This window comes from Bipolaris sorokiniana (assembly GCF_000338995.1).
Source record: "Bipolaris sorokiniana ND90Pr unplaced genomic scaffold COCSAscaffold_5, whole genome shotgun sequence".
Classification (NCBI taxonomy): Eukaryota; Fungi; Ascomycota; class Dothideomycetes; order Pleosporales; family Pleosporaceae; genus Bipolaris; species Bipolaris sorokiniana.
In genome coordinates this window covers 1,023,222-1,048,112 of record NW_006911899.1, presented here as the reverse complement: position 1 = coordinate 1,048,112, position 24,891 = coordinate 1,023,222, and the positions used below count along the sequence as shown (strand labels likewise).

Below are 24,891 nucleotides of genomic sequence, written 5' to 3'. Positions count from 1 at the left end.
AGGAGTGAATGTGTGTAGAAAACGCCGTCCCACCGCCCGTGCAATGCCCTGCCGTATCCTGTACCCATGTTCCATAAACACCAACAAACCCAAAAAAGACGCATATCAGAAATCAGGCAGATGCCAAAGGCATGCAAAGACGCAGCCATCTCTCTCCCACTACACCTGGCAGACTAAAAGGCAATTCCACGGGCGCCAGCTCTAGCGAGGAGGCTGCAACTCAGACTAGAAGCCAATCGCCGCCGCGATGAAGGAGGGGAAAAGAGTCGGAAGCAAAAGCACAACTTCGACACCTGCTGCTAACCTTTGAAAACAAAAAACAAAAAGCACCAAACACCTTTATCGCCGTAGTGAACCGCCCAATGCATGCATCATGTCCTAAACTCCCGCAGGTAGCATAGCTTCGTACCATCGGCACCACGCAATATAACATTTAAAAGAGACGCAACTTTCTAGGCGGACCCAGAGAGCTGTTGAAGAGAGAAGAGTCTACGGGGCGCTTCTTGATTGTCGAGAAAGCGTGAGGAGCAGGCTTGATAGCCGAGAAGCCCGATTTTGATGGAGTAGCCGCGAGAAAGAGTGGCCTAGAGGGAGTCTTGATGGCAGCCTTGCTGAACAAGAAAGTGGACTTCTTGTTAGGGACGGTGCGAGGAGCAAGGGGGCTCCTGTCGAAGAAGGCGCCGACCTCGCTGTTCTCCTTGTCATCGTTGAAGGAACGGTCAAATTCGGAGCTGGTAGGAGTGCTGGGCATCTTGCACTGCGACGAAGGAGGAAGAGCGTACTTGGAGGGTGTCTTCGCGGGCGTGAAGGGCTTCATGGTAGTGGTTGGGAGTGGGGACGCTGGCTTAGCGACGGAGAGATCAACCAGATAGGGATCTTCATCCATACGCTTCTTGTTCGACTCACTGTCCAAGACCCAACCGACATTGACGCACTTGATAGCACCTTTGCTCGAGAGACACTTCTCTAGCGTCGACATGCTTCCATCCTTGAAAAGAACGTGAGTCAGAGAAGCATGTGAAATGTCCTTGACGACCTTAGCACCAAGGTCCTCTAGAAGACCGCGGAACAAGAAGTTTTGCTCCTTTCCGTTACGAGTGACATCGACATAGAAGACGGTGCCCTGAAGAATGCCGTCATCCATGAATATCTCGCTCTCGTCAGCTTGAACGTCAGTCCAAGCGACAGACTTCTTCGGAGTCTTGGTGTTCATGACTTTCATTGGCGACCTCAGTGCGGACTTCTTAGGTGATGCTGGCTCTGGTGCTGCGAATGTGGGGACGAGTTGCAGGGGCTTGAGTGGCATACTTGCTTTCAGGTCACTGAAAGAAGGGGCCTTGATGGCGCTCACAACATCAATTTCGCTGAATTCACTAGCTTCGGTAATCTCACTGACATCACCAATCTCGCTAGTCTTTTCGAAACCGAAGGAGACCTTCTCCTTACGGCTGGAATAACGTATAGGTGAAGGCGTTTGCTTCTTGACAGATGCAGTAATCTCCTCCTGAAGAGCTGCCTCAAGCGCAAGACTTGGGGTAGTTGGGTAGTCTGGCAACTCAGCGAGAGCCCTGCGTGGAGTGATTGGTGCCACAATGTGAGCAGGAGTCTTCGGATAACCGGGGAGCTCTGCCATTGCTTCTTGCGATGTGACTGGAGCAGTGATGTGAGACGGGGTAGCCGGGTATCCAGCGGGGAGTTCCTCAAAAGCTTCTTGATCAGTGACGCCCCAGACAATCTGGGCAGGAGGGGTGCCAGGGAGAGCGGCACATGCCTCTGGGGCAGGAGTAGTAGCGTGGTAGGGTGTCTCGGCTTGGACAAGCAGAGGAGACTTGGCTGCTGGTGTAGCGGAATTGTCGGTGGTAGATGGAAGATTGTCAGCCTCTTCTTGTTCGTTGATGGCAGGCGCTGCAACATCTTGAGATTCTTCTGGTGCATCCGTGGAGGCAGGAGCCTCGATTTCTGCATCATTCATAACTTCATCATGCTCGGATGGAGAAACCTCCTGTGCGTCTCCCATTTCGACATCGTGGTCAACAGCCTCAGCCTCTTTCTCTTCGGTGGGAGGGATGATGGTTGCAAGAATGTGAGCTGGTGTCTTTGGGTAGTCGGGCATCTCAGCCATTGCGCCCTTGATAGAAATGGGAGCTTTGATATGAGTTGGAGTCTTGGGGTATCCTGGCATTTCAGACAAAGCATCCTTGGTGCTCATAGGTGCACTGATGTGTGCGGGTGTCTTGGGATAATCAGGCATCTCAGCCAGTGCAGCTTCAGAGCTAATTGGGGCCTTGATGTGAGCAGGCGTCTCAGGGTAGTCGGGCATCTCAGCAAGGACGGCTTCGGTGCTTATGGGGGCCTTGATATGCGCAGGTGTTTTGGGATAACCAGGCATTTCGGCCAGAGCATCCTTTGAGCTGATGGGAGCCTTGATGTGTGCTGGTGTCTTGGGGTATCCGGCGAGCTCCGCAAGCGCGTCCTTGTTAGAGATGGGCGCAACAATGTGTGATGGGGTGTTAGGATAGTTGGGAAGCTCAGCCAGGGCTTTCCTTGAGGTTATTGGCGCTGCGATATGTGCGGGTGTGGTAGGATACTCCGGGTATTCTGCCATAGCCACCTCAACTGGCTCCTCGATCGACTCCTCGGCTGGCTCCTCGGTGGGCTTCTCAACTGAAATCTCGACAACCTCTTCGACTACTTCTTCAGCTGGCTCAGGCTCAGCCTTTGGGGTTGAGATGGTAACAGTCTTCTTTGTAGGTTTACGGGCTGGCGCCTTGAGAGGCGATTCTTGTGAGATTATGGGGGCATCTCGTCCGCGTGTAGTTCTTGGCGCAAGTACAGGTACAGGTGCAGCTTTTGATGCTGGCGCCGAGGCTGAAGCTTTGGGTACTGCCGGTTTACGCGTGCGGGTTGCTGGCTTGGTGGTTTCGACCGCGACGGGCTCCTCGACGATTGGAGTCTCGGTATTCTTGGTCACAGGCGCCTTTTTGGCGGGGGCCTTGCGCGCCCGTGACGCGGCCTTTGGAGCTTCTTCGAAAATAGGCTCCTGAACGACTGGGTCTTCAGTGGCCACTGGCTCTGCGGCCTTCGATGCAGCTGGCTTCTTCACTGGAGCGATCTTGCGCGCTCGAACAACCGCTGGCTTGAGTGCCTCTTCATCAGCTTGAAGCTCGTCTATATCATCAGGCTCCTCAGCCTTGCGGCCGCGCGTCGCTCGCTTTGGTGCAGCAGGAGCTGGCTCTGCTTTTGTCTGAACTTTTGTTGTGCGTGTTGTTTTTGTCGCGACAGTCTTTTTGGCCACTGGGAGCTCAGCGTCTTCAGGCTCGGTCTTTGCTTTGCGTTTTGTAGCGGTTGTTTTGGTGGCCTTCGCGGGAACTGGTGCAGGCTCAGCAGCTTGTTCAACAACAGCCTTGGTTCTGCCGCCGCGCTTGGGAGGGGCACTGAGGGTGCTGGAGGGTGCAGATGAGGCCACTGGGGCCTCTTTCGCACCGCGACGTGTAGCGACCATGATGAGTATCGATGTTCGCTATCTTTGGGTGTGTGTATGTGGTTGCTGGATTGTTAGTGGGAGAGAGGATGTGTTGAGTATGTATGGACGTGCTTGCCTGTGTTGTGTTGTCAGAGCGCAAACTGCCGCTAACTGTGTTGGTGTGTGTTGTCCCGGCAACGGTGATGGCGTGGAGTGCAAGTGCCGGCAACGGGCGGATCCACGCCGTCACCGCTGTCTTGCAACAACACAGCTACGGATAATCCAGGCGACTCGGCGCTATTCCCAATGTCAGCCATTCCCCACAAGCAGCCTCATTTTCTGAGAGCCCTGTCTATGTACGTTGTATGATTGTATTGTCTATTATTCATTCAACACGGATGACTTCCATTCCAACACCACATACGAGGATCCTTGCACCTTCTGTGCCATCACTTGTGTCCAACACAGACATACTTGACACGTCCGCGACACTTGTCTTGACCTTGCCTAGCCTCCGGACCTTCATAACGTCTTCGGTCACCGGTTGACTGCTATCCTCGCCTTTCGTGTCTGGATTTTGTAGTGTGATTTCCCATTGTCTAACCCATTCGTCGTTCCCAGATGTAAGGAGCGTTATGTGAGATTCGTGCCGATACAATGCACATGCTGTGACAGCTGACGCATGTGTGCGATTTATGAGTATTGGAGGGGAAGCGTATGATGTCGTCGGCGATGTTGTAAGTGAGGGTGAAGAGCGCATGAGCAAGAATGCAAGGCTGCCGTCATCACCGCCGGACACAACCAGCGTGGTGTCATTGTCCAAGCTTTGAGACACCATAACCTTGGACGAGTTTTGGTGTATCTTTGCAGGGTGATTCCACATCAATTTGGATATGACATTCTGAGATTCTGTAGACAAGCCATATGCCTTTTCCGGCAGTGGCCATGTCACGGCATGGCCATCTGTACCAGCCGTCAAGATCGTGGTTCCAGACAAATGTATGCATTGTGTAAGACATGACGTGAAATAGAGACCCTTGGCGAGAGGCACCCACTTTGTGGAAGCTCCAGGATCGTAACAGTAGGCCTGAAATATATCAATACCAGAACTGCAATGGGGAGTCAATAGAGCAGGAATTTTCACCTTGATGCTAGAATCTGAGAACACCATTGTGATCAAATGGGCAGTGCCGCAAGTCGTCACATCGAAAGACATGATTCTTAGATCCGCATACTCGCTTTCTGGGGTATAGACACTCTCGCAAACGACACCAATGTCAAGAGACGATGATGGTAGATCCCGGACACGCCACACATAGACTGCAGCTATGGTCAGCAAGTTGCATCATGGGTTCTGTGGCCCGACAATAAGAAACTAGGACATACATTCTTCGCAGCCCCCGCTGCTGAACAGATAATCGCCACTCTTCGACCACTGGAGATGTTGGATTCCGGTCGTGTGTTTCCGAAGCGTCCTTCGGCAAACTAGATTTCCATCGGTATACTGAAACAGCTTAATATCCGTGTCCTCAGCTCCTGTGGCGATGAGACGATTGCGAGACCTTGAATTGTCCTTGGACGACACGGTGAGCGCTTTGATTTCACGCCCATGACCACCGGACCGGATAACTGTATGGTTCATACCATACTGGCTATAAATATGCATACTAGAGGCTCTAGTCCACACAAGCGTTCCTCCCAGTTTCAAATGTGGACGATATGTCCAGCTTCTATGCGCACCCCCTGTGTCGATGCTCATCACCTCTTCTTCATTGGTGACGTCGTAGAGATACCATTTCTTACTCGAGAAGCCATAGACGAGTAAGCGATCCTCCTGCAAATATAGACCCTCTAGATTAGGACCGAACGGCAGGGCAAGGTCGTGAACTAAGGTGCTGGATTCTGTAGACAGATCCATATCATGCACAGTAAGACGTCCATCCCGCCCAGCTGAGTACAATTGGGCTTGGGATGACTCTGCAGGATAACCGACCCATTGCAAACAAGTGACCGTCTCACCACTATGTGCTTTCTCAATGACCTTGACCAACATGGCTTGGCCTTCATCCACATCTATGCTGTACAAGGCGATGGAACCACGTCGAAACCCAACAGCTATGAATTCTCTATCAGAGATTCTTAGATGGGCCATACTGGTAACAACAGACCCCGTCAAATGATCGGATATAGGTATTTGTACGTGTTTTGAAATCTCCGTATCGTGCGTAGGATCCACGTATAACAACTGCGCTTTGCCCTGGCCAACAAGCGTCACGAGTAACACTGTTGCATTCCTGCAGGAAGATTCCAGCACATCCGCGGCGAATATTTCGCCGACCTTACTGCCCATTGCATACAATTTGGTCAATGTCCCGGCATTCTTACGGTAAACATAGATGCTGCCGTTAGCGCCTGCGATGAATGCAATGCCAGGTTGAGAGCTACTTGCACAAACGGAATAGCCGGCAAGGTCTTCAGGCTGTCCAAGGAGAGTAGAGTTTGACAGAAGGTTTGTGTCGTTCCGATCCGAATCAGAAGATAGGGATGCGACCAATACTTTGCCAGAATTGGTTGTAAGTAGGAAATTAGTCTCATCTACAAAGCAATAGCTTCTGAAAAATTCTGCCTTTTTCGAGGATTTTTGCACATCGGTTGATAGAGCATCCGCGCTACCAGAAACAGTGGACTGTGTCCATGATAGTATATCGTTCACTGTGTATTCGGCGACACTGCGGGATATATTCTTTGCAGCCTGTAAAACTCGAGGCAACGGTGTGGACGTGATCTTGCTGTCGGCCCCTCCAGCTATCATTTGCTGCGACCCGGTGAGATTATGAGCGATGATTGAAGACCACATGTTCTTGCCGCTGTGATATGCTGTGCAGTCCAGCTCTAGTAATTTGTATGGAAGATTGGATTTATCTGCAGAGTTTGGCGAAAGCTCCCAAGTCCTTGCTGTGGCGTCTTCTCCGGCTGATTGAAGTAAAAGCGACCCACTACAGGGTGATGTTTCGAGAAAGCGTATTGTCCAGACACGGGAAAGATGTCCCCAACCGATAGCAAGACAATCCGAACTGCCAAACTCGTGGGTGTCAAAAGCCTCATTGCTGAAGCCAGTATGACGCGTCCTTGGTACTTCGGCTTCATTGTCTCCAGCTTTTGGTGTGGTAGCATTCGTATTAACGTCTGAGACATCCCATAATCGAATCGTTCGATCATCGCTGCAACTTGCGACCACTCGCCTCAATTTCTGGCAGCACTCAGTTGAGAGCTCCTCAGAGATACGGACACCAAAGATCGATCCTTCGTGACCGAGAAACACGCGATGAATGAGAGATGCCTGGACATCAACATTGTCATCAGACCATGACCAGTAGATGATCTCGCCAAATGCCGTGCCAGCAGCGACAAGGACCCGATTCGGGTTTTCCCAGAACAGGTGCGCAGAGTAAAGGATAGATCGAGAACTTGATGTCAAGTCTGAAATAATGACTGAGATAGCTCTGAGAAAAGTACGTTAGTGAATGTGTCCCAGTTGAGCAAAGATAGCGTCAGGGATGCGCACCCATCTGCCGACGCAGTGTCTGTGGTTTTTTGGACCGTCACTTGCAGCAGAGCATTATGAGCGGTAACAGCAACACACATTCCTTTTTGATACGGAGATTCATCAGCCAAACTTGCTGGTCTAGGTGCAAGGTCAAAAATCCAGTCTGGCGCTTTAGCAACGTTAGATGAAAAGAAAGTCAAGCAATCATGATCATCAGCCGCCGAATGGATCTCAAAGGCACGGACTAGTCGCCCTCCCCAGGCGATGAGCTTGATGACACGCGCAGGTTCTTCCGAGTAGATGCGTATACCATGCACTGCTTGCGTCTTGAAGACGCGCTGCGAAGCAATGCATCGTGAGTCCTTGGCATGATAGAAGCGCAGAAATGGGCCTTCTGCGGCAATGTACAGGGAACCGCACGAGGCCAATGCGGTCACGGGTACGCGAGTGCATTCATGCTGCTTTGATCAGTAGCAGTCTAGGTTTTCGCGATGCGCGCTCACATGCAGAGTCGGTGACATTGGCGACGAAGGACGGCACGTGAGGTGCGAGAGTATGGCAGATGGAAATTTGGGGTTGAGTCAGCCCCGCGCAACTTCCGTTGCGAGTGCAAGGCGGGGCAATGACGAAGCGTTCCTGCGATTTTTTGTCCATGCTATTCTATGCGCCTGAGTGGCGGCACACAGCTCACACCACAACCACCCATCTTCTTATTTGCACTCACCACCACACCGAAGTTTGTGCATAATCCGTCAAAATGGCTCTAGCAGGTCCAGCAGGCACAACCATCAACCCTGAGGAGACGGAGAACTTCGAGGAGGTACGTGGGGCGGGCACTTGAGCGCGAAAGCCGGTGCAGACCGACTAACCAAGGCATAGATCGAGAAGCAGTTCGCCGTCAAAGGTATAGCAAGCTACGCGCATTGAACGTCACTTCTTCTAACACGAATGCGCAGTTGTGCAGCATATGGAGACATACTGGAAGATTCTTGAAAAAGTCCCAGGTTCCAAACTGCGACTGACCAAGATCGACGATGAAATCTACGAACACCTCAAGAAGGACTTCCCCGAGTTCGACGCCTCCGCCACATTGAACGAGGATGAGATGAAGAGCAAGGAGGGCAAGGAGCGGTGGCGCAAGTTCATCAGCGAGTACGAGCACAAGGTCGAGGACTACAACTTCGGCACTATGCTCCGCGCAAGCCCCAAGACCGAGTACGACCAAGAAGGCACCATATTTGCTGTTCGCATGCAGTTCTATGCCATCGAAATCGCACGGTCAGTTTGCGCCGCCTATAAAGTCCCAATCAATACTGATTTGAACAGCAATCGCGAAGGCTTGAACGACTGGATCTACGAGAAGGCGCAGGGGAAATAATCCAAATATAACGGTTTGCACAATATAGATACCCAACCCCATCTGCTAGGAGTTCAAACGTGCACCTGCATTAGCTACATGCAGCCCGCGACATGCCTAGCCTTCGATCAAGCCAATCAGAAAGTTGGTTCTTTGTTTGTCTACGTCCATTCCTGAACAAGCGACCGTTGACGTTGGCAAATCGTCCGAGATGGTACACTATGCTGAGATTGGGAATACATCAAAGTCGATTCATGTGCGGATACTTGATTCTGCTCATGCATGCCATAACAATATATCACCAAGTCGCTACACCCGATTTTCAACTTAGCAAGGTTATAAATCACAAAAATGTATTTTGGATGGCAAGTAACAAGTTTAACAATACCATACTAGCGATAGGACGAAGAATTCGTAGTGCTGTGATTTCAAATAACCATGTCATTATGCGCAGAGAACAATATTAAGGAGAGTTAGCGCGCAACGTGAAAGCAACTAGTTCAAAACGCCCTTACAACCACACGCTAGATTGCACATGGTAATCCCTTGCGCCCAGAAAGTGCAGTTAGTCTAAGTATATCATATCATTCTCTCTATGTAACAGCCCAACACTAAACATACAAAAGGAGTTTAATCTCCGATGTATGGAAAAATGAGAAAGTTGCTGTTTCTACTCACAAATCTTCGATTTGAGACTCAGATTACTCAACATCCCAAACTGCTCACAATGTTAGATAACTTAATATCCTCATTTCATAGAGAATGATTGTGAACGGAATCTATTATTTGCACAATTTGCAGCTGGGGCATGGCTGAACATACTCGTACAATACCAGTCGTTCATTCCAAATTTAGAAATTTCGGACCAAAAGTGCGGCTGACTTCAGGACAATAGTCTATGTTAGTGACCTGGAAAGTGAGCTGATACCTTTGTCGCCTCTGATCCAAATGTCACAAGGGCAGGTACAATATGATGTCTAAAACGGAGTGCTTTGTGCAAGCTGCAAACAGACAGAAGCAGCCTGTGTACTCACCAAGCTCAGGCCCCAATTGGTCCCAACGCATTCTTGCGCCTTCACTTTCACTTGCTATCGCAATCTCATCCATGTGTGGCTCTGCGTGTCAATCTCAACGACGCCCCCACTTTCTCAACACAATCGCAGCCTCCGAGGCAATATGGCTACTGCCGCGCCTTCGCATGGTGCCGATAGCCATAAGATAACGAACGCACAAGCATCTGAAGAGCAGAAATACATTTCAGAGGTCGGCTGGAAGGTTCTGTTTGGCTTCACCACAACACGCCATGTACCGGTAGTAATATGTGGCCTTCTATCAACGACCATCGCGGCCCTCACAATGCCCGCCTTCGCAGTTCTTTATGGGCTTGTCTTCGGGCAGTACACCATGTATGGCGCTGGGTCAACAGACAGCTATACGCTCATGAGCAACATGACGAGATACTGTATAATACTTCCAGGAATCTGCACAGTCAACTGGATCGCGAACAGTCTCCAGTGTTTTTGCTTCCTTACATTCAGTGAGCTGCAGGCACGGAGTGCCCGTAATCGAATATTTGATGCGCTCATTAAGAAAGACATGGCGTGGTTTGACACGCGCGAAACTGGTACTGCTGCATTTCTGTCGACAGTGCAGGCGTAAGTGGCTAGCTGGAACCTGAACATCGCTCATTCCAACTGACAAAATGCAGGCATATCCGTGGCTTGAAGCTCTCAGTATCATCGCCATTAGGCGAATTCTGTCAAGCAGTTGTCCAGACCCTTGCAGCTCTGGGAGTCGCTTTCTACTTTTCTTGGAAGCTAGCACTGGTTGTTATGAGCAGTGTCCCGTTCCTATACTTGTTCCTGACACTGGTTGCGAACCGACAATTGCTTCGAACTCGCGAACAGTCCGAAATGCTCCAATCTACACTGAAGTATATGACAGCAGCGATATCCAATATCGAGGCAGTCAAGAGTCTTAACGGGGAACGATACGAGCTTCACATATTCGCAAGGACTGCTGGTCTTGCAGCACGCCTCTATAGACGGGTAGCAAACTTCCGATCAATACAAATTGGCATCATGCAGTTCTTCACCATTAGCATATTCGCCCAAGGCTTCTGGTACGGTAAATACCTAGTTGGTAATGGAGATGATGAAGCCTCAGACATTCTAACTACCTTCTGGTCAGTCCTCATGGCGACATCCTCCTTGGCGTCGGTGATGCCCCAATTGGTAGTCTTAACCAAGGGCCGAGAGGCAGGTACCAATCTGGCTACGCTAATGGAACATACCGCCACGGCTGACCAGCAAGTGGAATCGCGAGGTCATATCAAGCCTGCGCGTTGTCTTGGCAGCATTGAATTCAGAAAGGTATGCTTGTTCTGCCTCATCTATGGAAACCGCTGATAGAATAGGTCGATTTTTCCTACCCCTCTCGCAAAGAAGCTGTAACAATTCGTGATATCTCGCTGTTCATACCAGCTGGAAAAACCACTTTCGTCATCGGAAAGAGCGGCTCTGGTAAGAGCACCCTAGGTCAGCTTCTTATGCGTTTTTACCACCCCTCATCTGGCCAGATACTCTTTGATGGTGTTCCAATCGAGCAGCTTGATGTACACTGGTTACGAAAGAACATTGCACTTGTGGAGCAGCATGGTGTATTGTTCAACGATACTATCCATGGCAATATCGCTTTAGGGAAAACAGGCGAGACACTACATATGCAAGATATCCTCGACGCTGTCAGATTCGCAAAGCTGGACCTGGTTGTAAAAGGACTCTCTGACGGACTAAACACTAAACTCGGCTTAAGAGGTGATTCCATGAGTGGTGGCCAGAGGCAAAGACTGGCATTAGCACGAGCAAAGATCAGGAATTCGCCTGTCCTGATTTTGGATGAGTCTACCAGTGGGCTTGACTATGCTACCAGAGTGGGAATATACGAAGCAACACGGGAATGGCGCAAGGGAAAGACAACAATTATTTTTACCCACGATATCTCGCAGATTTGGTCTGACGACTTCCTTTACCTATTGGGAGATGGCCGAGTAGTACAAGAGGGATACAGAAAGGAGCTTGAAGATCAAGGAGGAGTATTTCGAACCTTCATAGAGTCACATGAAGAGGAAGAGAGGCATCGTTTCAGTGATACTGATCACAATGGATGCACGGAAGATGACACTAAAACGAATAGGTCACTGAGATGTGGCACACAAACAACTCAACATTCGTTTACTGGGTGTCGAAATCCACAAGTATCAACTCGTTACAAAAGTTTTCCAGATACAAGATCTCTCTCAACAAAGGAAATCGACTTAGGATCGGGAGATGTGGCACTGGAGCGGCTTCCAAGGTTTGATACAGATGAGTGGAAAACTCATCTTCCAAAAGAAGTCAGATTACAACCAGACTCCACACTACTAGTGCAACACACATCGCCTACTAGCCAGTATCCGCAGCCTCGTTCAATACCCAATCCGATACCCGCACGACCAGAGACACCAAAACAGCAACGAAAGCGTGATCATATTCTCTCTCGACTCCAACTCTCACGTCACATGAAGAATGCGTCAGACAAACCTCCCACCTCAACAGAATCACTTTCCCTAGAAGAAATCCTTGCATCAGTCTGGCCCGCAATAACTTGGCGCTCCCGCATACTTATGTTTGGTGCTCTCATGTGCACCATCATCCACTCGGTCTGTACTCCAGTCTTCGCCTGGGTCTTCGCACGACTTCTTGGTACATTTCAAGAGTCCGCCTCTCAAAGCCATAACAAAGCACGTAACTACGCCCTCGCAATATTTGGTATTGCTACTGCCGACGGTCTCTCAAAGTACTTTATGTTCTTCCTCTCAGACGCGGTAGCACAAGCCTGGAGCTTATCACTCAAAAGAGAGGCTCTGCGTCGGATCCTGCTACAACCGCGCGAATTCTTTGACAAGGAAGAGAACAGCACAACTCGCCTGACCGAAACACTCGACCACTTTGCCGAGGAAGCAAGGAATCTGCCCGGAAGGTTCACCTGCATATTCTTTGCCATGATACTCATGGTAGCAATTTCGATCTCATGGAGTATGGCTATTTCGTGGAAACTAGCACTTGTAGCGCTTGCGATGGGCCCTATCCTCTTTACAATCATAAAATGTAACAACATGATCAGCAATCACTGGGAAAAGCTATCTAGTGAGTCTGAAGATAAAGTAGGCGAGACGCTACAAGAGACGTTTGTGAACATCAGGACAGTCCGATGTCTGGGACTGGAAACCCATTTTCGGAAGAAGTATCGCCATGCGACAACCGAGGCAGTCAAGCTAGGTATGAAGTGTGCCTTCTACTCTGGCTCTATCTTTGGCCTGGCATTTACCGGCGTCATATTTGTGGCTATTTTGCTGTACTGGTATGGCGCCCTGCTCATGTCGAGGAACGAGTATACCTCGAGCAAAGTCATGGAATGCTTCTTGATACTCATGCTGAGCGTCAACTACATTAGTTCACTAGCCCAATACATCACTCAGATCAACATCTCAAGAGATGCTAGCACACGGTTACTCCGCCTGGCACGACTTCCTACCGACTCCCACGAAGCAGCAGGAAAGCTACCAATCCAATTCATCACTGACATCAGCTTCAAAAACGTAAACTTCACATACCCATCCCGCAAAGACACCCGCATCCTTCACAATCTCACCTTCTCCATCCCTCCCGGATCCTGCACCGCCATCGTCGGATCCTCTGGTTCCGGAAAGTCCACAGTCGCCTCCCTCCTCCTCAAACTCTACCAGCCCGACATCGACACCACAAACCCCACAAACGGCCTCTGGCTCTTCTCCCAAAACATCTCCACAATATCCACCTCCTCCCTCCGCTCCCGCATAGCCCTCGTCCCCCAGTTCCCCACCCTCTTCCTGGGTACAATCGCTCAAAACATAACATACGGCTTATCCCCTTCCGCCCCTGAAACAAGCCCAGCCTCCATCCGCGCAGCAGCCCACGCAGCAGGCCTCGCCAACTTCATCGACAGCCTAGCGAACGGCTACAATACCCTCGTCGGCGCCGGCGGCACCATGCTATCCGGCGGCCAAACCCAGCGTCTCGCCATTGCGCGCGCCCTCGTGCGTAACCCCGACGTCTTGATTCTGGACGAGGCAACCAGCGCGCTGGATGTTTCGTCTATGAACGTGATTCGCGAGACGGTGATGCGGCTTGTGGGGCGGAAACGTGCCAGCCCTGCTAGTAGAAGCAGTAGTACTATGGGTTCCGGGTCTGGTGGGTTATCCGACTATTATGTGCAGAGTGGCTCGCCGGGTACGAGCTCGACGTCGTTTGGTGGTCTTGATAGGGGGAAGGAAGAGAGGAAACGTATGACAGTTGTTGTTATTACGCATGCGAGAGAGATGATGGCGGTTGCGGATCATGTTGTTGTGATGGAGCAAGGGAGGGTGGTTGAGCAAGGGAGTTTTCATGAGTTGAAGCGGAAGAGGGGGTCGGCTTTGGGGAGGGTGTTGAGAGGGGAGGTAGTGTAGTGGTATTTGGTGTGGTGGTTGAAAACCTTGATTTTTTGAAGTGTTTAAGGTAGAAATGTATTGTTTGGAATCCATGTCTGTTCGGCGCTGGAACTTTCCATGATTTCCTCTCTTCCTTTTCTGTTCATAGCAGCATCTCGCAGACGTACGTAGTGAGAGAATGTTCATTCACTGTTTCATTGAGCGTCGCATACAGAGTGACTTAAAAAAACACGCAAAACATATGTATTCCTATGGATGGTAGCTATAGAAAATTCGACAGTACTTCGTAGAAATACTACATTTGTACGTATCTCCTTCACAGCATACCGAATCAGGAAAAGGTCCATAGAAAAAGCCATACAAAGAGCAAATACGAAGAAACTTTCTCCCCTTATACCTAGCTCTGATAGTTTCAATTTAGTCGAAGATCAATGATAAAGGAAAAGGAAAAGGAATAAGACACGAAGACAAGAAACACGCATTCCCCGCAAAGGGGTGGTACGCGTACTCGAATCAGTGTCAAGGGTCGTGGAGGAAATTTCGATGGTCGAGCCCAAGTCAGTCGAAGAGGCATCGCAACAATTTGTTGCAGTTTGACCGGCAACTAGGTCTTGAAGAAACAGCCGTGCTCCGTGAGAACCAGTAGCCCGAGATCGTGATCGCAACATGTTGGTCGATCATGGCACGTTATTATGTCAAGGGGAGTTTCTTCGACCACTATACAATACAGGGGCTGGCCCTACTCGATCCCTTATCTGTGCTGACGCCCTGTTTCTCGGTCATATGTAGCATTCCGGTTCAAACGCTCATGATGGTAATAGGAGTTGTGACTATTGCGTCTCTGTTGACGCTTATTCCCGTACGTCTAATTCGGCTCCCACAGCTTTCGTCTGTTACCGCCCCGGACTGGGCCTACCTTGGGAGCCGGACGAGAGAACGAGTCGGGGTCGAGTGGTGCGTTGGGATCATGACGAGGAGCTGGTGGGGCTCGGAAAGCCGGGCCTGGGGGAACGTACGCACCCCGCGGAGCAAAGTTACCACGGCCTCGAAAGGGTGCAGCGCCGCGACCGCGAGGCGATCCATGCCCACCGCGTCCACCACGAGGGGATTGCTGCTGTGTTGTACGCGCGAAGTCGTTGGGATCGAAAACACGTGGTTTGGGGCTATTGGTAACTGCTGGACCTCGAGGGGCGCGCTTGAAGAGAACCTCATCCTCATCGTCCGATGTTTCCTCGGGTTTAGTCTCGTGTGCGGGACTGGATTTGGGTCGCTCCGCTGCTTTGGACGCGCCTGAGTTGTTGCCCTTAGCAGCACTCGCCTCGACCTCGAGTTTGTGAATGGTCAAATGGTTCTTGTATTCACGATCTTCACGAGCAACCGCATCCCGTAGCTGTTCGAGGCGCTTAGCGCGAATGCCGAATTTCTGGGCAATTGCCTGCTTCGCAGGGTCGTTTGTGAGGAGGATGAAGGACTCGAGGGCGGCATCTGGGTTTCCTTCCTTGTTGATGTGCCATAGGATATGATTGAAGAGGGGCTGGAGATAGATGGGCACGGGGCCCTTGGTCGCCTTCCCAGAACGGGTGCTGCCGGTGCTGTTACGAGCGGTACGGTCCGGGGAGCCCCCGATCAAAGCGGCAGCCTTGTCAGCGTGTATGGCTCGGTTGGCGGGCTTGGTGCTCCTGCTGGAGAAGGAGCGCGGGGACTCGAGCATCTTTGACATGTCGTCGAAACTGTGAGTCGAACTCATGGATGTCTCGTCAGACATGTCAAGGGCGTTGAAAGAGCTCTCTAGGTCTTCGTGGTAGTCATCGTCGTCCGACTCGCTGTCTTCCATGGAGAGCAGGGTCTCGGGGAGCAGAAAATGCTCCACCTCGGCCCAGGTGCTGTAAGCCTCGTCGGCGCCTTCGAGCTGGACGCGGCTTGCAGCCTCGTTAGACGTGACTTCGTCGAGCCATTTGACGGCTTCGCGCGCGTCGGCGTTGATGCGCTCTGTGCCATTCTTGAGGCGATGGAGCTGGGTGAGAGCTTTATTCTCGTGTTAGCGGGGGGACAGGGAAGCGGCAATGCTGTGATCGCCTACTGTGCAGCGGGACAAAGAGGCGGATGGCGTCCTGGGAAATCCACTTGCGGATGCCGTCGCGCGTGCTCTTCTTGACGCCGGCGATGAGGGCAGTGTCGTCGACGATGCAGTTGAATACCTTGCGCCTGGGTGGCTCGGGCGCGCGCATGGCCGTATCGGGCTTGCTGGGCCGGGAGGGAAAAGTGCTTCGGCGCATGGTGGCGCGGGTGCCGTGGTGGCGATGGGGAAACTTGTCGCAGCGATGGGAAATGTGATGGTGGGCGAGGGCGGATATTGATTGCTGCGTCTGGGTTGGGAACCACGGGTGCGGCTTGCGCTGTTATTATCGGCGGCGGCTTTGCTGGGCGGAGCAACAATCCATTCGTCGTGGCGCAGTGTTTCAAGGCGTGGGCATTGTAGTCGCGCTGGGTTGGAGCAGCGCGCGAGGAAATGAGTCAGGCTGGGGAATGACGCAGCCCTTCATAGTCGTTGCGTTGGTGTGTTACTGTCACGGCGGTTGGGCAAGTGAAGTTCGGGCCCGCATTCCCCCCAGTGATGAGGTGCTCACGCCAAGTGGGGGTTGCGCCACACAGCCACAGTTCACGCAGCATTTCATTTCTCCACGTTGTACATACTACGTAGTTGCTAGCTAGGCCAAAAGACAGTAAAGCCCGCCTTATTCCACTCATGCTTGCTCAGTAGCTCTCCACCTCATTGCCTCTGCCACTGCTCATGTCTGGCATCCAGCCCTTGGGACGCTCATTTCCACGCACTGTGAGCCCATACAGCCCTTTCTCAACCTTGTCTACACACTCCCGCATTACAGGCATCTTCTTCATCTCCAGCTCAGCTGCAAACTTGGATCCCCCAGGTACCTCAAACATCTCAAGCTGCAGCCGAACCGCCCTCAAGTCATCCAGGACAGTCCGTGGTTTCTGCGTCTCATTTGCAGCCGGCGTCTGTTCATCAATCTCCATCCTGTCACCGCCGTCTTCCTGGTCGTGCTCTTGCTTCAGCCTCTTATTCGATTCTGCCTGTTTGCCGGATGGGAGTTTTCCACTGGTAGCCATGCTTGTGACAGCGAAGCGCATGAGCTCGCCAGTCATATCACATACGCCCAGGATGTAGTCTTCTGAGGTAAAAGCAATGGGCCCTGCTTCACCGCTCATGCTAGCAATCCGTGATTTTGCTTCATCGTATGAAATGAGTGACTGGGTTTCCAGGTAATGTTGGAAACTGAGCGCTTCCATGAACTCTTGATTTCCGCCGGTGATATTGTGAGAGTATCGGTAGGCATTGAGTTCTTGAAGATCGGCAGCAATGCTCTTGTATCGATCCTGGATAGTCTCCCAGTACTCAGCATTCTTCTTAGTGACCCAGGGTGGCAATGCTTGGCCAACAGCCCGGACCCTAGTCAGGTTAGATTATTACATGAAGACTGTAATGGCAAACAACTCACCTTTGAAGGGTGAAGATGCTGTTCAATTGTTAGTTGCTGAGCCAAATTTTGTTAAAAAAAATCCAATACATCTTCTTGCTTGACGCGGTAATGTCGCGCGATGCTTTGATAATCCTTTCTCGACGATCATGATGCTCATCCAGCTCCGCACGGAACCCTTCAAACATGCTCACAAAAGGTGACGACGACTGTTCTGGCTTTTCGTCCGCCATGTTTCCGTCTCTTGGTCGTTTGAGCCCCATTGGTCTTCCTGGTTAATGCCTTGTAGACGACGTCAAGCAAACGCTGCGACTATGCACTAATGCACGTTATCACGTGAAAGCTATTCCTCTTGCGGACTAGATTTATGCGACTGCTCTTGCATGCTGCGGAAGCCACCATCTCCTTTCTTCTTGCACCAGGTACTCTCCAATCGTTGCTTCCTACACCCCGTTTCTGTCTTGTGTTTTTCCTTTAAGATTGTGCGGGTTCTGTACCCTCCAATGACACAATGGCTCTTTCCTCCTTTTTTCGCAGTCCCGTTTTGGTCTTTACAGCTTCTGTCGTCTTGCGCGCTGTCTTCCTCATTTATGGTTTGTGGCAAGATGCGAATTCTCCAATGAAGTATACAGATATCGACTACTATGTCTTTACTGATGCTGCACGTTACATCTCGCGGGGCCAACCGCCATACGCTAGAGACACGTATCGTTATACGCCTCTCTTGGCATGGCTCATCTATCCTACTGTATGGTCGGGAAAATTCTGGTTTTCTTTCGGAAAGATTCTCTTCGCTGTTGGAGATGTGGCTACTGGATGGATGATGTTCCGCATCTTGAAGGAGTACAAGAAAATGGGAGATGAGAGAGCCCTGAAATTTGCAAGCATTTGGCTACTAAACCCAATGGTAGCTACCATAAGTACAAGGGGTAGCTCTGAAGGACTGCTTGGAGTGTTTGTCACCGCACTCTTGTGGGCAGTGTTAGCGAAGAATGTGCCGCTGGCTGGTTTCTTACTAGGATTCACGGTCCATTTCAAGATATATCCATTCATCTACGCCGTCTCTATCGTCTGGTTTCTTGACGAGACTCAATTCCAATCCACGAAATCGGCCGCTTCGCAATCTTCACGATCACTGTTTGGTCAGATTCAAGCCTTCATCACTCTGCCTAGGTTGTCCTTGGCCTTTTACAGTCTCTTCACGTTTACTGTCTTGAATCTTGCTATGTACCAGATGTACGGTTGGCCGTTCCTTGAGCATAGCTATCTCTATCACTTGATCCGTAGTGATCATCGCCACAACTTCTCGCCATACAACACATTATTGTATCTCAATTCTTCGCCAAATCAATTAGGCCTTGAATCAGGTTCAGCATCCTTCGAGCTGGAGCGGCTCGCATTCCTTCCGCAGCTGCTGCTCAGCGCTGTTTTCATCCCACTTGCGTTGGCAAAAAAGGATCTACCAAACACAATGCTAGCGCAAACCTTTGCATTTGTCACTTTCAACAAAGTTTGCACAAGTCAAGTAAGTCGTGTGATGCATCTGGAATCTCGCTAGGATACTGATTTTTCCAGTACTTTCTCTGGTACATGATGTTCCTGCCATACTACCTTCCACAATCAACCTTGCTGCAATCAGCCCCTATTGGCATCGCTGCCATTGTTGCTTGGATCGCTGGCCAAGCCGTCTGGCTTCAACAAGGCTTTCAACTTGAGTTCAACGGTCATTCAACGTTTTTACCAAGACTTTGGTTGTCTAGCATTCTCTTCTTTCTCGTCAACGCTATTATCCTCAGTATCATCATCTACGACACTAAACAGAAGCCAACACAAAGCGATATTGTACAAGGGAAAAAGAAACAGTAGTCAAGCTATGAATACGTATTCTGATGTATCCCGAATCGGATGTTCACATCATCTTATTCAATGAATATATTAGGTTCCGTGTTCACTGATGATAATACCTCATTCTACGCGGCTCACCGGGGCAGAGCAAAGAAGCCTGGAAGTCAAGATGGGGAAATACCGAAGATAAAGGCGTAAATGCTTATTAGGGAGCCCTAGCTTTTGACGAGGCCATGCTCCTTCTCCGCCAGATTAAACCCGCAACAGCACCCTAGTAGAACTTTAATAAGAAATCTGGTATACTGGATATAAGCGTATAATGCACTAAATAAGTCTACTTTGTCCTCTTTGTTATAATAATTTTTGTATTGACTATACAGTGGCTCTCTACAGTAGCTAGATACAGTAATTTGCTCAGAAGCGGTGTAGCGGTCAAACCAGGAGAAATTAAGAAAGCTTCTTCGGCGCTAAAACTTGAAAACTCCTTCCTGAAAATTGGAAGTTTCAAAGAAGATTTAATTTGAACATAGGAACATAGAAACGGTCTTCAAAGTCTCAGAGTTACGTTTAGTTTTTAGAGGGGGAGAAATTTGAACTCGATCTTGCGAATTCCTTAGCATTGTGGTAAAAGAATTTTGTGTCCGGAAGAAAACCCACTGCGCCACTCCTCCTTCTCCCCTTTATAAAAAGACCTTTGCAGTAGGAACTTCTAACCACGAACCTGCGATCAAAGAAACTTAGGCAGCCGCTCTCTCAAGCTGCCCTCAACTAACCCCCCCTCCCCTGCAGCCACACCAAGCTTTCCTCACACCATCGGCACCGCTTCCACGGTGGCAGCAACCCAGCATCAAGATACGGTTTACTCGCCAACCCATACGGATCCCTTCCATCATGCGCTCCCATCAGATGGTCTAGCCACTGTTGTTCAGAATCCTCTTCCTCCGTCTCAGTATTACCATTGTTCTCAGACTCCGTGGTAACCAGTTCATTCGTGGTGGAGTAATCGGTGGACCAAATCGTAACAGTTACATTTTCTTGTTGCGAGGGCTCGAACGTGTAAGTCTTCGCTGTAGTACCCCCGGTACTTGAAGACTCTGGCTCTCTCTTAGTTGACGCTGAAGGTATTGTACTGGCGGCTTTGATCTTGTTGAGCTTGCGTATAGTGCGTGGGTTGCGGGGGAGGAGACGAAATGTCTTGGATATAGGTCCAGAATTTAGGGCTGGGTCTCTCCTATTTATGGGCGAGCTGGGTGTTTGCGGCACGACTAGCGGAGTGTCATCTGAAGGCCCTACTGACTTGGGTTTTAGCGTACGGAGCATATTGGTGAAAAGTGAAGAGGGATGAGATTCGTACATATACGATAGGTAGAATATGTAGTACACGGAAAATGAAAGGGAACTAGTACTCCTAACAAATGCGTAATCGAAAATTTGTGGAAGATTTCAGAGGAACCACGGTTTACAAACACGGTTTCTCATCTCACTGGCTTGCTACAATTACTGCTTTCCAAATTCAATCACTCCTCCCTTCCTTTCAGGACCCCAAATATCCTCCTTCCGAAATACACATCTCTTCCTTCTAGAAATATGAATCGATATCAACACTTGCCACAAACGCAATAATCGATCCCCATTCTTTCATCCCCTTTCACTTCCCTTCGTTGCCGCTCAGCCCCTACAAAAACCTCTGGAAAGCCATCCACACTGAACCCTCAAAAACATCTTCCCGTACCCCCAGATCCAAGTCTTCCTCCTCCCCCTTATCCTTCCGACTTTCTTCTGGTCCCACTACCTCTGTATCACCAGATTGCGAAACAGGTACCGAGCGTATCGCACCAGGGTTGAATGCAGAATATGTCGGTATCCAGACGGCATCCTCACCATCTGCACCGTCTTGCTTTTCTTGATGTTTTACCTTTGTGTCATGCAACTTGTTCTGCGCGTTCATACCACTAATATACAGATACAACAGAAAGTTAGTAGGTCAAAAGGATGGGTTTGATGTCAAGATGCGGGGTGATGGAATGGGGAGTATGAAGGGGTGCTGGGGGAGAAGTGTATGGTGGATGTACCTGGCTACGGAAGGGAGATGGCGGAGTAGCATTCTGAAAACTGGGAGGGGGATTAAAGGTGTGACTTTATTTGTTCTCTTCGAGTTGAAGTGAGTTGAGTAAGTAGTATGTTTGCAGATTGGGGATTTTATGGAGAGCCAGGACTGCGATGTTGTATAGATGGGGGTAAAGCATTGTGAAGCTGAGTCAAGAACATGGTTGCAAGCATGTAGATATGAAGGAGGCATATTTACTATTAAGCTTCTGCGCCACAAGATTCGCTCAACTCTCTAGTCGTCGGAGTGAGGAAAAAGGGACGAGCTTATCTCAACCACGGTTTGACATGCGAGTCGGAACTATTTTGACCACAACCTTGTAGCAATATAATTTCTTAGCATCAGTGTAGCTACACTGTAATGTCAACATAGTAAATTGCCAACAGTGATTGCGCAACTTAATCCTGCATACAAACTCATAAATCAACCAAGGCGATCCTAGTAGTACGTAAGTTGACCACACGCCAGGCCAAAACTGTCACAGAATATATCCTGCCTTACCACATCTAGTTTACAAGTTTCAACTGTGGCAGTCGTACCTCTTTTACTCTTCTGCCATAGACACGTATCGCGAATACTGACTGCAGAGGAGAGCGGATTGACCGGAAAGTTTGTTGAGTAGTTACCACGCGCTAAGGCGATGTTTGGGTCGCATTACTATTTGCTTGCGGTGCTTTCTCGGCGGCGGCCCTGCCACCATGGTGAGCCATACATAAGTATCTAAGAGCAGTGAGTGCGTTTGAATGACCTATACACCAGAAACAGTTGACACCATTCATTCCCATCATCTATTTCGTTATAAACCCACTGCATTCATTATGGCGCAATGTGAAGAAACTCCGTCCCCGATGCCCGTCTGGTACGTGCCAAATGCGACCGAGGACAATGTAGCGCCGGAAATCCGCGAGGTCCTCGTAGGCTACAGCGGCGTTCCGCGGGACCAAGTTCTCAACCACGTCGTGAAAATACGTGATGAAGCTTGGAAAGTCTATCCATACCCATGTATCGGTCAATTTCGATTTGTCGATCGTAGCTTCACAAAGCCATCCAAAGAGTTCGATGAAATCATACAACGCGTGCGCAACGGCGAAAAGTTGCTAGACATGGCTTGTTGCTTCGGCCATACAATACGTGAGCTTGTGCATGCCGGTGCGCCAGCCGAGAATATCTTCGGTTGCGACCTCCAAGCCGACTTCATCGAATTGGGATACAAGCTTTTCCAGGATCGGGACAAACTTGCAACCAAGTTCATCACGGCAGATATTTTTGATCCTGATTCCGCGCTTGCAGAGTACAAGGGGTATTTCGATATTATCCATGCGGGCAAGTTCTTCCATCTATGGGGCTACGAAACACAGCTCGTAGTCTCCAAAGCTGTTTTTGAATTGCTGCGACCCCAGCCAGGTTCGATGATTGTTGGTGCCCAGATCGGAGACCTCGAGGCTAGGGAAGGACCCTCGCCAGTAGGGACGATGTTTCGGCATAGCCCAGAGAGCTTCAGGGAGATGTGGGAGAAGATAGGAAAGGAATTAGGTGTCAAATTCACCGTCGAGACCCGGATGACAACACTCCCCGAGGGGCATTTCAGGTTCTCAGATCATACCAGGATGCTTTGGTTCACCGTCCGCCGCGAGTAGCTCTGCTGTATTCCAGAGCCTGTCCCGTTGTCCAGACGTGTACTGTGTACTTGGCGGCTAAGCGCCGGGCTGCAGGGGCCTACTTACTTGTGGGTCTTTTCGAATCGTCTGGACTACAGATCGGCCAAGATGAAGAGACAATTTCCGGAAGTGATTGCACTGGCTTCAGCTGTATCTGGAACAAAAAACAAATCGTCGCTGTTTTTGTCGTAGTGCACCTGCATCTGCATTTTGCCGGAACCGGGATCTGTAGGGATAATGTACCTGTTCACGGCAACGCCAGCCGCTTTCTAGTATATGCATATTTCCCCAAACTCTTCCAGATTTCATGTTCAATTTCTCGTGTTTGGCTAATTGGCCACTATATCGCTCGACCATACAGCCGGTACAGCTATATTGCTAGCTGCAGGAACCAGAGCAGACTTCTGTGCGATGGCCATGCTCCACAATATCTCCCGGCGGGTGGCGGTCAATTGCTTCGTGTTCATTAACTACTCTTGTCAAAAATAGTGGTTTGTTCTTCTGGGCCGAGGTGCTTTGACCGAAAATTTAGAAGCCCGAGAGCCCAGCCGTTCATTTATTTCATATTGGAATCCACAATGCTCCATACATTTTGACTATATTTACACTACTCAGTATGGGGAAAGGCAGGCGCCTCTGGATGTATTATAAGTATTGACCTTGCTGGTCAAAGATCACTATCCGGCACCAGTTGAGAGCTCAGCACTTTGTGAAAGACCTCACTACCACTTTAGGCCTGTAAACCACCAACATGAAGGTCTCAATTCTCACTGCAGTATTTGCTGCGACAGCTGAAGCGGCAGTCCGCGGAAAGAGGCAATCCGGAAACCCCGATGGTAAGAAGAGTCATTTCTTAGAAAAAGCTCACAGCTAACAGCATGAACAGTCAGCCAGTGCGGACTGGACGCATTCGAAGGCCGCACGTCCGAAGCATTGCTTTTCTGTTCCAACATCTTGAGGTCAGGAACGGCCACCACTACTGTAACCAATGGATTCACGAGAACGACGACTACGACGGCCACGACCACGGTGACTATTTCGCCTTCAGCCACCCCTAAGCCAACACCAACACCAACTCCTACACCAACTTCTTCTACTCCTGTACCACCATCTTCATCCTCCACCCGCATACCGCCATCGTCATCATCTATTCCCTCTTCTACAACACCATCCTCGACGCTAGTCTCCTCGACTCTTGTGTCAAGTCCTTCCCCGTAAGCATCCATTTCCTATTCTACTTAGTGACTACATATCACTAACGAACCCATAGTACACCCACTGGACCACCCAGCTGCGGCATCGCAGCCTACGTCAAAGTAACCCCAGCCTACTACTTCGAATCAAGCGGCACAAAAAACACTTTCGACGCCTGCAGCGCCCTCTGCAAAGCCGACTCCAAATGCAAGAGCTTTGGCTACGGCGAAGCAAACTGCATGCTCTTCGACGTGACTGTGTACGTAGCCCCCCCTCCTACTCCCCAACCCCTTTACTAACCCCCCCTACTTTAGCTCCGAAAACACAAACCTCAACCCAACATCCCCATACACCTTCTACGACTCCTCTTGCCCGTCCGAAATCCCCCTGCGCAAGCGCTCCCCTCAACTCAACATCTCCATCGGCTTGCCCGGCGGCATTGGTATCTCGCTTGGCCTGGGTAATGCAGGTGTCTCATCTGCATGCTCGTGCCTTATTACTAGTGGCCCGGCTAGGACGACGGTGACGAGAACGGTGAGCAGTGGAACTACGAAGACGAGTACGGCTGTCAGTACGGTTACGACGACGAAGGCAGCGGCGAAGTGAGAAGTTCGGGAAAGGGGGGAGACGAAATAAATAGATAGGAATTGAGTATCATTGTGATGTTTAGTATATTTGTATAGTCGTATTGAACTTGTCTAACTAATAAGTGTG

At 50.1% G+C, this 24,891-nt stretch overlaps 11 protein-coding genes across 11 annotated transcripts; 5 read left to right on the top strand and 6 right to left on the bottom strand.

Annotated features, from left to right (window-relative positions):
* Positions 1 to 433: 433 nt before the first annotated feature.
* On the bottom strand, positions 434 to 3,576 carry COCSADRAFT_139884 (uncharacterized protein; the record flags this gene model as incomplete). The annotated part of the gene is made up of 3 exons (XM_007700553.1): positions 2,693 to 3,576; positions 2,036 to 2,404; positions 434 to 1,735 (listed from the first exon to the last, which is right to left on the bottom strand). The coding sequence occupies exons 1-3, from the start codon at positions 3,500 to 3,502 to the stop codon at positions 434 to 436; spliced, it is 2,481 nt and encodes an 826-aa protein (XP_007698743.1). The 5' UTR covers positions 3,503 to 3,576.
* Positions 3,577 to 3,756: 180 nt separating this feature from the next.
* On the bottom strand, positions 3,757 to 7,564 carry COCSADRAFT_139881 (uncharacterized protein). The gene is made up of 5 exons (XM_007700552.1): positions 7,514 to 7,564; positions 7,029 to 7,468; positions 4,850 to 6,966; positions 4,608 to 4,783; positions 3,757 to 4,550 (listed from the first exon to the last, which is right to left on the bottom strand). Exons 1-5 carry the CDS (start codon positions 7,529 to 7,531, stop codon positions 3,849 to 3,851), a joined length of 3,453 nt encoding a protein of 1,150 aa, XP_007698742.1. The 5' UTR covers positions 7,532 to 7,564; the 3' UTR covers positions 3,757 to 3,848.
* Positions 7,565 to 7,630: 66 nt separating this feature from the next.
* Positions 7,631 to 8,840, top strand: COCSADRAFT_35694 (uncharacterized protein). Its single transcript, XM_007700192.1, has 4 exons — positions 7,631 to 7,830; positions 7,890 to 7,914; positions 7,967 to 8,288; positions 8,337 to 8,840. The coding sequence occupies exons 1-4, from the start codon at positions 7,768 to 7,770 to the stop codon at positions 8,386 to 8,388; spliced, it is 462 nt and encodes a 153-aa protein (XP_007698382.1). The 5' UTR covers positions 7,631 to 7,767; the 3' UTR covers positions 8,389 to 8,840.
* A 703-nt stretch (positions 8,841 to 9,543) lies between these two features.
* COCSADRAFT_170135 (uncharacterized protein) lies at positions 9,544 to 13,894 on the top strand (the record flags this gene model as incomplete). The annotated part of the gene is made up of 5 exons (XM_007700551.1): positions 9,544 to 10,022; positions 10,076 to 10,739; positions 10,784 to 11,698; positions 11,933 to 13,589; positions 13,722 to 13,894. The coding sequence occupies 5 exons, from the start codon at positions 9,544 to 9,546 to the stop codon at positions 13,892 to 13,894; spliced, it is 3,888 nt and encodes a 1,295-aa protein (XP_007698741.1).
* A 289-nt stretch (positions 13,895 to 14,183) lies between these two features.
* COCSADRAFT_308186 (uncharacterized protein) lies at positions 14,184 to 14,642 on the bottom strand. Its single transcript, XM_007700550.1, has one exon. It carries the CDS (start codon positions 14,542 to 14,544, stop codon positions 14,305 to 14,307), a length of 240 nt encoding a protein of 79 aa, XP_007698740.1. The 5' UTR covers positions 14,545 to 14,642; the 3' UTR covers positions 14,184 to 14,304.
* COCSADRAFT_308185 (uncharacterized protein) lies at positions 14,643 to 16,277 on the bottom strand. The gene is made up of 2 exons (XM_007700549.1): positions 15,957 to 16,277; positions 14,643 to 15,901 (listed from the first exon to the last, which is right to left on the bottom strand). The coding sequence occupies exons 1-2, from the start codon at positions 16,150 to 16,152 to the stop codon at positions 14,742 to 14,744; spliced, it is 1,356 nt and encodes a 451-aa protein (XP_007698739.1). The 5' UTR covers positions 16,153 to 16,277; the 3' UTR covers positions 14,643 to 14,741.
* Positions 16,278 to 16,511: 234 nt separating this feature from the next.
* Positions 16,512 to 17,647, bottom strand: COCSADRAFT_35692 (uncharacterized protein). The gene is made up of 3 exons (XM_007700191.1): positions 17,464 to 17,647; positions 17,395 to 17,412; positions 16,512 to 17,345 (listed from the first exon to the last, which is right to left on the bottom strand). Exons 1-3 carry the CDS (start codon positions 17,604 to 17,606, stop codon positions 16,631 to 16,633), a joined length of 876 nt encoding a protein of 291 aa, XP_007698381.1. The 5' UTR covers positions 17,607 to 17,647; the 3' UTR covers positions 16,512 to 16,630.
* Positions 17,648 to 17,800: 153 nt separating this feature from the next.
* On the top strand, positions 17,801 to 19,641 carry COCSADRAFT_114688 (glycosyltransferase family 50 protein). Its single transcript, XM_007700548.1, has 2 exons — positions 17,801 to 18,898; positions 18,949 to 19,641. The coding sequence occupies exons 1-2, from the start codon at positions 17,885 to 17,887 to the stop codon at positions 19,237 to 19,239; spliced, it is 1,305 nt and encodes a 434-aa protein (XP_007698738.1). The 5' UTR covers positions 17,801 to 17,884; the 3' UTR covers positions 19,240 to 19,641.
* A 345-nt stretch (positions 19,642 to 19,986) lies between these two features.
* COCSADRAFT_354924 (uncharacterized protein) lies at positions 19,987 to 20,615 on the bottom strand (the record flags this gene model as incomplete). The annotated part of the gene is made up of 1 exon (XM_007700547.1): positions 19,987 to 20,615. The coding sequence occupies exon 1, from the start codon at positions 20,572 to 20,574 to the stop codon at positions 19,987 to 19,989; it is 588 nt and encodes a 195-aa protein (XP_007698737.1). The 5' UTR covers positions 20,575 to 20,615.
* A 1,466-nt stretch (positions 20,616 to 22,081) lies between these two features.
* COCSADRAFT_35689 (uncharacterized protein) lies at positions 22,082 to 23,275 on the top strand. The gene has a single exon (XM_007700190.1). The coding sequence runs from the start codon at positions 22,144 to 22,146 to the stop codon at positions 22,960 to 22,962; it is 819 nt and encodes a 272-aa protein (XP_007698380.1). The 5' UTR covers positions 22,082 to 22,143; the 3' UTR covers positions 22,963 to 23,275.
* Positions 23,276 to 23,719: 444 nt separating this feature from the next.
* On the top strand, positions 23,720 to 24,843 carry COCSADRAFT_180380 (uncharacterized protein). The gene is made up of 4 exons (XM_007700546.1): positions 23,720 to 23,819; positions 23,870 to 24,197; positions 24,254 to 24,436; positions 24,492 to 24,843. The coding sequence occupies exons 1-4, from the start codon at positions 23,735 to 23,737 to the stop codon at positions 24,781 to 24,783; spliced, it is 888 nt and encodes a 295-aa protein (XP_007698736.1). The 5' UTR covers positions 23,720 to 23,734; the 3' UTR covers positions 24,784 to 24,843.
* Positions 24,844 to 24,891: the final 48 nt, after the last annotated feature.